Here is a 13,353-nt window from a genome sequence, read left to right on the forward strand (position 1 = left end):
GAAGACCTCAGCTTCAACCAGCAATCTAAAATGGCATCCTGTTTGTGGTCTCTTCTTCCCCACTTTTTTGGGCAACAGACCTCAATATCAGCTGAGGGAAAGGTCATTTAGATATCTTTGTAGACAGGAATAGCAACCTCTACAGATTAAGAATAGCATTAAACACAGAGTTTGTTACTTGAATCCTCTTATTTCATCTTTCTGTTCTGATATATATGCTATGAAACAGGATGATAAAATGCTCCTGACAGTGGTCCCCCACCTATTGCTGAAGGACCTTCTGCAATTCTTCACAGGCACAGAGAAGAAAACAGCAAAAGGAAAAGCCAAAGCAAAGGTCAATAAAGAGGTCCAAGTATGACATATCTCACAGAACTTGGTCAGTAAGGTAGCCAAGGATCAAGGAAGAGCCTTGTCTGTTCCACAGCTCCAGGAAACCACCACTACTTAAAAAATGAATCCCTGGCATTATTCTGGCAAAAACATCTTTCTCCTTATAAGACTGAGGGTTTTTTCAGTGATCAGTTCCAATTTCTTTCAGTAGAAGATACCCATTTCCCCCCCATATATCGTTACTTCATTTGAGTTTTTTGAAAAACCTGTATCATATTATAAAGTTGTGTGTGAACATGGAAGAACATTCAAACATGAATGTTGATGACATATTGAATCTTTATTTAAAGTGCAACAATCAGGTTCAAATAGCTGTAGAATTCACACCATTTAGCAGAGGATGAAACATTTTTTCAGGTCCCCTGACTTTCCCTTTGTCTGTTCCTTTGTTTCTTTACACTATAGCCATTTATCTGAGCATTTTTTGTAACTATTTGCCAATACTCATTTCCATTCTTGAGCTTTCTAAAGCTCTGTGGATTTGGGTTAGGGCAAAAGCAGAGAAACAATACAACAGATTTTATTTAAGAAGTTCTGAGAGTAGACTTCTTAGAAACAGGGATAGGCACTAGGGATAACCTTCCAAAATGAGGAAAAATTGGTTTGGGGCAGTGACTGTCGATATCTCTATAAAAGGTTCTGAGCTGATGGCAAGTTGTAAAGCCCAGACACCAGGCATCAAGTAAGTGCTGCTTTCCTATGAGCTCCATTATCTGTGGCCCCAAGTCACTCAATTAGCTTGTTTAACAAGCTCCTTTTTGACTGCTGCATCTTTCAGTGCTGCACCAAATTCTTCCTCGAAAGAGATCAAACACTCTGGTAGCTGAAGCTGAGATCCATCATCAGCTGAAAATAACCAGGAGACTCTCACTGTTCCAGCCCCTTAGATTTGCTCTGTGGAAGAAGTTCAAACTTAATAGATATTATAAATAATTCTGACAAATCTTGCAGAATTTTCTCCATTAGTACCTGCCACTTGGCTCAAGGCAATGGAAGAAGGATATTTAGAGTCAAACAGGAAATAAATACAGCCTGATAATTCAGTCATGACAGATGTTCTGTTCCTTGTAAATGCAGCTCTTCATTCATGCTAACTGAAAAGAAAATAAGTCAAATTAAATCTAGATAAGCATTACAAGATGAAAGGGAAAAAATGTATTCCAAAGCTAAATAATAAAAGTAGCAATAGTAATAGTAAAAATAAGAAAAAATCCGTATTGTGGAGACTACTTTTATGCTGTTCAGTATAAAATCAGAATAGTTTATTCCAATTATGTTTTATTTTTATATGCCTCAGTATGTTAGAAAATAGACTTGATTTCAGGGGCACATTTATCTATTCAGTTGCAGTTCCATACAGGATTTTTGCTTGTTTCAGACTGTATAATGCCCTTTTAATAAGGCTTTAACTACTTGAGAACTTTTGACTTAGAAGAGACTGCATTTCTGTAATGCATGAAGTAGCTCTGTATTATATACTGGCAGGATCTTTTAGCATCTTTGAGTCAACAAGGCATAATAACAAATACAGGTTCATGAAGAAAAAGGTGATGTCATTAAGGGTGACATTGTAGCAATATATATTTGCATGAGAGCTCTGGAAATAATATTTCAATGACACTACAATGGCAGACACAGTTCTTGTACTGTGCCTGAACATTGTATTGTAAGGCTTGAACAGAGCATTGTAAGGCTCTGAGCTAGCAGGAAACTCCCAGCAGGAAACTGTTCCTTGACATTGCAGGACCACTGGCACTCTGTTCTCACCTGTGGCACACCAGATGGAGCTGACTGCGAGTCAGAGAGTTTCACTGGCCCTAAGGCTCTGGTTATGGAAGGAATTATGCCAGTTCAGGCACCAATAGCTATTCAGGGACACCAGCAGAGGTGGTCACACCAGCAAAGTGTCTTTGATGGTGCAAGGTCGAGAAACTTAAATTTTCTTACATCAAAGAGATGTACATATTTTTAAAAACATTTATCCCATATCTCTCAATCTGAAAAGACAGATTAATTTGCTCATTTATACATGAAGGTGAATGTATCATTCACAGAACAGTAAGGCATTCAGTCAATAATGTAATTTCTTTTGAAAGATCTAGAACATATTTATCCTGAAAATTACCTTTTTGAGAAAAATCTATGAATATTAAAGAACATAATCTGCCTAATGCCAAGGACAGAACAGGTGGAATGGGGTGCTCTATTTGGTAATTATTTACCAGATGAAAAATACGGTCTGTGATTTCTCTCTCAACTGGCCTAGCTGGGGAGATATTTGAAGAGGCAATTATTTAAGCATGAAGTTAAATTTTAATCTTGAATATTCAGTCAAGTTTGCTGAGCATGTATTGCTGTCCTCCCTTGCCAACCCATGGTTAAATGTACTTTGCCCAAACAACAAAATGTACCATTTGAAGTGAATCATTCAGTTTATCCACTAAGGGAATCTACAATTGATACTTTTGCAAAAGCTGCTATTGAGAAAAAGCTTATTGTGTTGAGATGAATTCAGTACATTCCACCCTTATAAAAGTTTAAAATAAGCCTTTGAAATCTTTTGTACTAACCTAACGTGGTTTGCTTTTTTGGGGGTTTTTTGTGTTTTTTTCTGAGAGGAAAGCTTACAAGAGCATTCAAGTTGCATAAAACAAATGCATTTAAAATCACTGAAAATCTATTAAATTCTGACTAAGCTTCTCAGTTCAGTTAGGGTATTTAATAAATAGCCAGCATCCCTTTTCCAAAGTTATTGAATTTTTCTGTTTCAAAGTTTTTGCTGTTAATTTCTAAATCATGCCCTGAATTAGTTCTTGCCCTATAGAATTCCCAGAATACTGTATCAAAGGGAAAGGAAAGGAAAAAGAGAAAAGACAGTGGCTCACATCTGTAATCTGAAAAATGACATTTTTAAATCATGATTAGCCTGAGCCAAACCTTAAGATTGTTGTTTGCCTTTGGTGTATATCTCTGCATTTCTGAGTAGGTAGCACATATCAACAAGTGAAAATTTCAGTAACAGTGGTTCTTCCTACATTGCTTCTCTTCTGTTGTATTTCCTGCATTTATTCCAAATTATTTTCAGTTTATTTTATTTAATTGGTAATTCTTCATATGTGGACAATACTTCTAAGAATGTGCCAATTTTATGACTACAACAAGTTGGTAAAAATCATAATTTCCTTTGGAAAGACCTTTATGTACTAAAAATGCCCCTCATTTGTTTTTGCAGTTTGTTTATCCTTATTGGGAGTCAAGAGAACCTTTTAGTGGATGTAAGTGGAAGTTGTAATGGACTATAGAGGATGGAAATATTGATTGAATATATTGATTCATGCTTATTCAGGAAGATAGGAGGATAATAGAACTAAATAATTGGTAAAAATGTGAACTGACTATTTAGACTGTAAATTCTCCTGCATTCTAGGCATAGGAGAGGACTTTAATTCACTCTTAAGGGCTTGAATAATTCAGTAATTAGAGCAAAGAGCTAGTACCACCTTCTCAACCTCTTCTCTGGAAATCTTCCACTACCTCTGCTCGGCAGCATGACTGATCAACAAAGATGGAATTTTTTTCCCCATAGCCATTATCTAATTTTAATTTTTTTCATTTTCTTTTCTTTCTTCTCCTCCATAGTACATCTGATATATTCCTAAGGGAAAAGAAATACACTTCTGACTAGTGCATTACTATATTTAAAATTCTGATTAAATGAAAAGAGAGCTAGAAATTATCACTACTTGAATTTTGAAAAATTATTCTTGGCAAAAAACACAGTACTGCGACAAAAAAGATCAGGTTATTAGTTACTATGACTGCAGTATTAATTGATTGCTAAGCTGAAATGCCAAGGGCCATGTCTTACTTATTCCCACAACTGTCAATGAAAGTTCTACTCATGGAATGAATAGAATTAAATAACCCAAGCCTCCCCCTCTCCTTCCCACGCATATCTCTTCCTCGTATTGCATCTACTTAGCAGGCTGATGATACATGAGCAAAATAAGTGTATGCAACCCTGAAATCCTGATTATGTGTTGGAAAAAAAAAGTATTTTCTGTGGCACGTTTTAGTAGAGCTCTTTTTGTTGTTTTGTTTTTTAGCATTTTAGGGTGTTCCTTTGCTTTATGGAAGAAAAATTAAAATATGTGCCTTGGCATCTATTAGTATAATTATGTAATTCAATTGGGATATTTGAGTTCATGCCTCCTGGTTCAATGAAATTTATCTCAGCAGAGTTTTACTCAAGACTGATTATGGAACAACTATCTAGCTTTAAAGTACCCACAATATCTTATCTTCAGGTTGGTTGATTAGGAGCATGAGGCTTTGAGCCTTTTAGTCACTACATGCCAAATACTTGCTAAGCCAAAGGCTGTAGCCTTCTGTTTGACAGCCATAGCCACATGTCTATTACTTTTCCCATTAATTTTTCCATGAAATTTTTGAACCTATGTGGTAGTTTAAATGTTTTGAAATGTCACAAAATTCTATTACAGTTTACAATTTATAATTACAATTTAGGTTGCAAAATCTTGCAAAAAACCCTGTAATATTTCATAGGAAGTTAAGTGTTTGAATGTGTGCCTTTGTTTTGAACCTGTCATTTGATTTTATTTGATCTTCATCTTTTTTTTTTAAAGGCATAAAGTGCTAGAATGGGTTTGAGTGAGATGAATGACTAGCCTTTGTTTCCTCTCCTTAAATGTTGTTTCAATTAGGCACCTGAAAGAAACTAATCCTTTTTGAAAAGTTATTAATCTTACATGATGAGGGATCAATAAGATTTTGTGCTTGCAAATTAATTCTGTGTTGCAGTTGCTTTTCTTGATATTTAAGTTAGAAGCAGATCCACTGAAACTCTCTCTTCCCTGGCAAGTTATTCAGCCATCTCTCATCAGAGAGCAGTGGCCTCATGAAAATGACAGATAAATGAACACTTATTTCAAATACTACCTTCTCTGTTCCATCTTCATGAAATAACTCCTGCTTACTGTCATTTACAGACTGAATAGTTCTCCTACTTTACAGATGAATGGTTAAAAAGATGAGAGAGACTGCAGTGTGTTTTTCTAGTCTTAATTTGTACTCCAGTGGCTCATATCTGCAGAGCTCAGATCCCAAATTTAGATCTGCATCTTATCATAGCAAACTGATGTAGAACCCTGCTTCCTGCTGCACAGGTGATGTGGAATATCCTGGCTGCAAACTCTGAGGTAGCCTAATGCCCATGGCCCTCTAACTGTGGGAATATTTGCATCTCATTTGAATAAACGTTGCAATAGTTACAAAAATATGTTTTAGGGATTGTAAGGTTTTTTCCCTTGTTATACAAAAAACATATCAAATGTCAAATATTCCTCAGAAATATAAATGTACTGATTTCTCCAGGAATATTTAATGACAGTGTTAGACTAGTATGGATTTAAGTGGACTATAACATAGGTTTTAGTGTGGGCAATAAAGCCAACTTGTAGCCTTTGACCTTTGGCCAGTCTCAGCCTTGGTTCAGTTTTGCAAGATAATTTGCTCAAATCCTTTCCTCCACACAAGTTCTCCTCTTCCAAATTAAGTTTCTGATTTTTGGCTGTTGTCCCACTGCCAGAAAATTTCATAATCCTTGTTCATTCTGCCCTTCTTTTACTCTATTTTAAGAAGCCTTCCTAGCCTGATAATTCTATGCCTCTGAAAAAATAAGAATTTTTCTACTGTTCTTTCAGTAAACCAAGGAAGGACAAGGAGCACATTTATATTTTTTAAACCCCAGTTGAAGAATCTCAGAAAATATACTGTCAATCAGATGGGCTACTGAAACAGCACAAATATGCTATGCTCACAGTTCACCAATAATTAATATGATTCTTCTGACATGTTTCCTATTACTATAATCCCTCAGAGAGGATTAAATTTATGTGGAGATTCTTTTGAACTACACCACACTCAGGCTTTCTTTATTCATCCATGTTTCAGAAACGCAGCACAATAGAAATAGACCTATGCAATCAAATAATGCCTGCAATTCAATTGGTATCACTTTCAAGAAAATATTTTGAAAGGGTGGCATGCTGTATATATATTCAGGTCACCCTACTCTGGGGTTTCTTGCATAACTGAATGAAAGGAAAATTGATATCAGACAAAATAAGGGATTTGTTTCCTGGAAACCCCAGCACTCTGAGTGATAAGGGCAAATAACTGTAAGAAAAAGATTTATAGAAGTGTGGAACGGGAGTGTTGAGTCTGTTTAAAGACAGTATTTAGTTAAAAGTTTCTTCTAAGTAAACTGATGACCTCTAATTCACTTTTATTGAAGTGAAGATTCTTTTTAATACTTCTATTTTGCAAGAGTTATATATAACTTTTCTAGCTGTTTGATCTGCTAACAAGTTTGAAAGCTGACTTGCAATACAATCTTGTATAATATCTTTACTGCTATGACTTTTTTACCCTGCCTTCAATAGGAATAGAGATCTCTACATAGAAGGAATTAATTCTTTTCAATAAAGGAATTAATTCTCTTTAATGCTTTTATTATGCTGCAATAGCAGGATGAGCATGTGTACGGGGCATTCACTGACATGCACACCACATCATTGCTATGTAACATCATTTACTTTTGTTTGTAAGCATCAAAACACTTCTTGTACCATTTTGAGGTACAGATCAATAGACTAATGGGGCTCTCACTTATAGCAGCAACCCTGCTGACAGTTCTGTCAGTTACTGTTTTAGAGGTGGTCTTGGGATTTTACAGCTCATTGATTACTCTTCAATCCACCACTGCTCTGACAACTTGGTAAAAAAATCTTTTCTTGTCTTCAGTTGAATAAATTGCATTTTATTGTCTTTTAACTTCTGGAATGTGAGCAGTGGGAGAGAGAGATGATATCTGCTGTGCACAGCTTCCCCTTGGTGTCAGTCCATCTGCCAGAGAAGACATTTTGTGATGTGCTGAGTTGCTCCTACAGTCAACCTCGGCTCCTCTTAAATCAAGTTTTTTAGCTGTTCACGTGTGAGTACTTCCTCTTGTTAGGTCCAAGGTCTTGTTGGTTACCTTGTATTATTTTTTTTTTGTAGGAAACTTTTGGACACTGAAGATGAACTCTCTGACATCCAGTCGGATTCGGTCCCGCTGGAAGTGCGGGACTGGTTAGCTTCTACATTCACGAGGGAGATGGGAATAGTGAAGAGGAGACCTGAGGAAAAGCCCAAATTCCGAAGCATTGTGCATGCTGTACAGGCTGGGATTTTTGTAGAAAGGTGAGAGCTTTGTTTTCTTGTTACTGCAAGCACTGCATTTAACCACCATCTGCCATCCTTTAAATGGTGGAGTGAACCTGGAGCAAATCTTTGAGCCAGAATTTATGCTTCATTTTCTGCAACCACTCCATTTTTCTCTACAGAATTCCAGATGAAACCTTTCATTTTTAAAATTTCTTAAGCCTTGGAAAATTCTGGGGATGAACTCAATGTCTTTGTAACTTCTACACTAAATTGCACCAATGGCTGTTCTAATATTACAGAGTAATATACTTGCAAAGGGGATTGTCTCATAGCTTCATAAAAGATTACATAAATCTTTGGGGTCAGAACCTTAAATAGATTCGTGTTACTTCACAAACTCTGAAAGAAAAATTAAAAGATAAACTTTTTCAGTATGTTTTTGAAGAAGAGCTATTTCTTAATATTTTATTTGTTCTTTTAGGATGTACCGGAAAACTTCAAGCATGGTTGGTTTGGCTTATCCAGCAGAAGTGATAGTCACATTTAAGGTGAAAGAAGTTTAATCATTGTGGAAGTTGAATGTATTTGCACTTATGTTTAGTGACTTTTAGGGTCCAATTAATATTTTTCTACTGAAGGTGCCCTAACCATAGTTAGTACTACAGAACTGAGCACAAAGTACAGAGAAACGAATAGTTAAAAATTCAGAAATAACATATGATTCTGATTAATTCTGACTTAATTTAGATCCTATTAGAGTAATAGAATGAAATTTGTATAGAAGTTCTTATCGAAATGTGAGACAGTTTTACCAGCTCCCAGTGGTATCCTAATCAGTGTCTCAGACAGCAGCATTTGTTTCCTTTTTAGGCAAGAAAAAGGAGATAGTATTGGGATAGAACTAACAAAAGAAGCTGAAGCTTATGGAACAAGTACAGTATTTGCTGTATATTTAAAGTATTACTCTAGTTCAGCCAAAAGATGATCTTTTATAGTAAGCTGAGTTCCTATGTCTATTAATGCAATTATAAACTGAGATTTCTTGAGAATTAAGTACCTCCACTTTTCCCCTGAAAGCCAAACAATTATGTTATTCTCAAGTTGCTTTATGTTTAATGACATCAGTGTTAATGACCTTGCATAATAGCCTGTTTGAAGGGTGATATTCAGAGTATCTTCATGAGGTTGTATAGACAGTTTGTACTGAGCAAGTTAAACTTGGAAGTTTGATTCAAAGCGTGCAAATGGCCTTGATCAAGTTGCAAGTATTTTATTAATAACTGACAGAATTGTTCCCATCATCAATATTGTAGTAGCCATTAATATGTTATCTACATTAGGAATTTGAAAGAGTTGGGTAATAAAACCACCAAACTCTCCCACTTCCCTCTAGATACAACCCAAATGGATGGAAATGTAATATTTTTTTTTCTTTTGTTTTTTGTTGTTTTCCTTTTCCCTCATCTACAGGATGTTGATAAGTGGTCTTTTGACGTATTTGCCCTTAATGAAGCAAGTGGAGAGCACAGTCTGAAATTTATGATGTATGAGCTGTTAACCCGATACGACCTTTTGAGCCGTTTCAAGGTCAGGAACTAAACATAAAGAAAAATATGGATGCAAAAATACATGTGTCGGGTTTAAAATACAAGAAAACCAGCATTGAAATGTTTTTTTATTGTATGATGCAGTGTAGAATTTCAAAGAATATGGCAAATGAAATATTGAAAAATGCCAATTGTTCTACCAAATGAAACTTCACCCAGAACATGCAAATTTTTCTGCAAGCCAAAAAATGGAAAGATATGTAGACCCTTGTCATGCCTTTTGTGTTACATAAATAGATACAGGCTATTTACTCAGCAGATCTGAACCAGTGTCCCACCATTATAGACCAAAAATTACCAAAAAGGCACAAAACCATAGTTAGTCCTAAATACTTTTTTCATGGTCTGGATCACGCTGTTGATCACCAATGTGCAGGGGGTTCAGTTGAACCTTCCTCTCCTGAACAACCTGGGGGATATATAAGGAGAAAAATTGCTTTTCCAAGGTCTTTGTAGGGTTTTTTCAATACTATATGTATTGATATGGAGTCATTATAGCCAACTTTGAAAAGCTGAGATAAAAAAATGAATCAAAAGATAAATTTATTCTTATAGTACCAAATGAAAGTTTTCTGATAGTTTCAAAATCTCTTCACTGCAAAAACTCTGTGTTCCTTTTGAAGAGGATGTCTCATCCTGAAGTTTCTTGAATATTTTAATTTTAGGCTGGCAACCCATCTTTTCCCAACAGGCTTCGTTTGCTTGAAGAACCACACCAGGACCACCATTATAACACAGACATGAAGTACATAATGCTACTGGCAGAGTAGGCTTGAGCCCATTCTCAGTCCCATTGTTTATGTTTCAGGGTTTTTAAATAAAGAAAAAATTATTAAGGGATATGTAATTTTATTAAAGTGGGTGAAGTGGTTTATCCCCAGGCAGCAAACAAGCACCACACTGCCACTCACTTGCTCACTCCTCTCCCCAGAAGGATGGGGGGAAAGAGAATTGGAGGCGGAAAAGTGAGAAAACTTGTGGGTTGAGATATGTACAGTTTAATAATGATGGTGGTAATAATAATATAGAAAATCAATATTTAAGAGAGGAATCAAACCCAGGGAGAAAGGCTGCAGATGAAAGCAATTGCTCAGCAGCAGCAGCTGAGTGCTGCCCAGGCAGTCCCCGGCAGCAGTGCCCAGCCAGGCTCCCCCAGCCCGGGGCTGCAGCCACGAGGCCGTGTGGAGCATTGTCCCCTGGTCAGCAGGGCCAGCTGTCCCAGCTGTGTCCCTGCCCCCCTTCCCGTGCACCCCAGGCTGCCCAGGGTGGGTGGGATGGGAGCAGAAAAGGCCTGGACTCTGTGCAGTCTCTGCTCAGCAGTGACTAAAACATCCTGGAGTTACCAGCTCTGTTCACTGCACAAATCCAAAACATTGGCCCATACCAGCTACTATGAAGGAAATTAACTCTATCCCTGCCAAAACGAGCACAATGCAAAAATGAGTGGGACCAGATAGTACCTGTAGTTCACACAATGTCTGGAGGAAGGGAAGTTGTACTGTGACATTAAAGCAGACCTTGTCTGAAGCAAGGTAAAAGCAGTGAAGAAACGGAGATAATCCTATTGTTAGACTCCTATCTGCCATGCCTGTGTTATACGTGCAACCTCTGCATCCCTGGTGCAGACAGACATACCTTGAAAACCATTTAGCTAAAAGCTCTGCAGTGTCTTGTGCATGGTGTATGAAGAGAGATACAACACTTACGGAATTTGTGTAGAGGCTCATTGGTGTATGTATGATACCAGGTCTTCATATTTTAAATTTTTCTTTTATTGTTTGCCCACTAGATCCCATGGTATATTATTTGTGATTCATTTATTGCATGCTTGACTTTGCAGCTGTTGCAGGAAAAAACAATTATTTTAATGTTTTCTTGTCTGTAGATCCCTGTTCCCAATCTTATTTCTTTTGCTGAAGCTCTTGAAGTTGGTTACAGCAAATACAAAAATCCCTATCACAATTTGATCCATGCAGCTGATGTTACTCAAACTGTGCATTACATAATGATTCACACTGGCATCATGGTAAGAAGTATTGTGAAATTCAACTTCTTTTCTCAGACTCTGCTGTTTTGAATAAATGTGTACATGTTTCTTTTCTAATGGAAAAAGCTCAGCTGAAAATTTTTGCAGAGAGAGATTCAAGGCTGTTCAGGCTGTGAACTTTATTTCATTTTAACAGTTCTTCCAGGCTGAACTTCTCTTAATGCAGAGGGAAAAAGGAAGAAAAAAAAAAATGTTTAAATCCTTTTTGCTTTTCATCGCCTGAATTTAGGTATTTCATATCGTATTTAATGAGATAGATTTGCAGGAGTGGGCAGGTGAGAATTTTTTTACTTTCACATCAGAGCATGGGAGGTGTGATCAGGCAGGGAAGCTTTGGTATCTGCAGAGGTCCTGGCTGTTGAAAAATGTACTGAATCAGTGCAGGCTTAGAATTATATCATCACCTGAATCAGTGCAGGCTTAGAATGATATCATTGTGGAATGGCTTGGGTTGGAAGGGACCTTAAAGACAACTCAGTTCCAGCCACCCTGCCATAGGCAAGGACACCTTCCTCCAGACCAGGCTGCTCAAGGCCCCATCCAGCCTGGCCTTAAACTCTGAAACTGCTTTTTCTTTCCGTTTTTAACCTTCTTTAGCATTGCTCTTGAATACTCTATGTGCCCGTGGTGGGCAGGCTATTGCATTTGCCTTGAAACATCACAATATTTTAAATTATTTATTTGGGAACTGAAATGAATCTGTGCAAGCATTTTTATTTCTTAACACTTAAATTAAATACCAGCAGTGGAATTCTCCTCACTATCAGCTTACTAGGCAAAAGTAAATACTGACTGAAAGAAAATGGAGTTTGCTGTCAATGGCTTTTTGATAATTTGTCTTCACTGTGAATGCAGTTGTTTAAAAAAAACCCCAGCAAACCAAAACCCAAACAACAAATGAAACAGCTGGGAAGAAATAATGTCTGATTTCTGTTTGCAGAACTGTGAGACAATTCCAGAAGACTTTGGATAGAAAAAATTTAGAACTGACTCTGGATGGTTTTGCTGCTATATATACACAATAAATGGCAGTCAATCACTTATGTTAAGCCTTTTCTCACTTAAAATGCCCTTGGCTTCAGGGTGGGCAAGGAAAGGTCTCCAGGCACTGCCTGCTTTTATTCTACTGTTTGAAGGAAGTATTTTGCTTGTAAGTGTTCAAGGCTATATTTTAACTCTAATACTACTTAAGTGAAACCTGGAGTCTTCAACAGCCAAGGTTCCTTTTCAGATTGAGAAGTTTTCTTGAGAAAGCACTTCCATATCAGACTGAAGAGGCTAGACAGCTCTTGCCAAGAGAAGTCCAAACCAAAGTTGTTGTATGCAAAATACTTATGAAAATACTTTTTTAGTAAAGGAAAATTCTTGAGAATATTAGATTAATTGCAAGAGTTAAGTGATGTGAGCCATTTCTTTGTTGCAGGTATACACCTGGATCTTACCAGGAGGAAAATCCTTTTGTTTTATTATAAACATCCCTCTGGCCCGTTGTATCTGCCCTGCTGCCCTTCAAAAAAACAGTAACATTCAGATTTTTCTTGTGATGCCGGGACAAAGTTCCAACTTCCAGAACTGTCCTAGTAATTTTGGGACATTTAGCCATTGTTTAAACCACTTTGACAGACACTTTGTGTATCTCTGAACACTGAATAACTTTGTGTATCTCTGAACACTGAATAAAGAAATCTGTTTAATATTTGAATATCTGCTATTTCACTGCATGCAATGCCATGAGAAAGGCCTTTCCATCCTTATCAGCATCTTAACCTTCTGCCTTAGATGTGATTTGGAAAATGATTTTTAAAAAAGTTTAGACTTTACCACTGCAGAATCTCATTAGTGTTGCAACACTGCTACAAAATATTTTTATAAAATTAGCCCAGGTTTAATTCACATTGTAATTGCCAAATTGAGACATTGAATTGTGATATTTCTCTGCCTGTGGCAGGGGGAATTGGAATTAGATCATCTTTAAGGTCCCTTCTAACCCTAACCATTCTATGATTCTATGGTGCTATGATACTGGAAAGTTCTTGGAAAGAAATCTAACTAGGACACCACTTAGTCAAGAGTGCCTTC

The 13,353-nt window shown here is 36.8% G+C and overlaps 1 protein-coding gene across 4 annotated transcripts in view; it reads left to right on the plus strand.

Moving 5' to 3' along the window:
- Positions 1-13,353, plus strand: part of PDE1A (phosphodiesterase 1A) — a 140,219-nt gene that overhangs the window by 90,792 nt on the left and 36,074 nt on the right. For all 4 annotated transcript variants that reach the window (XM_054277490.1, XM_054277491.1, XM_054277494.1 and 1 more), the window contains 4 exons: positions 7,474-7,656; positions 8,102-8,168; positions 9,091-9,207; positions 11,113-11,253. In XM_054277490.1, the coding sequence (XP_054133465.1) occupies positions 7,474-7,656; positions 8,102-8,168; positions 9,091-9,207; positions 11,113-11,253 (508 nt within the window). The remainder of the gene's footprint in view (positions 1-7,473; positions 7,657-8,101; positions 8,169-9,090; positions 9,208-11,112; positions 11,254-13,353) is intronic.

This window comes from Melozone crissalis, unplaced genomic scaffold (assembly GCF_028551555.1).
Source record: "Melozone crissalis strain CALT ecotype California unplaced genomic scaffold, PUWL_Pcris_2 ptg000023l_1, whole genome shotgun sequence".
Classification (NCBI taxonomy): domain Eukaryota; kingdom Metazoa; phylum Chordata; class Aves; order Passeriformes; family Passerellidae; genus Melozone; species Melozone crissalis.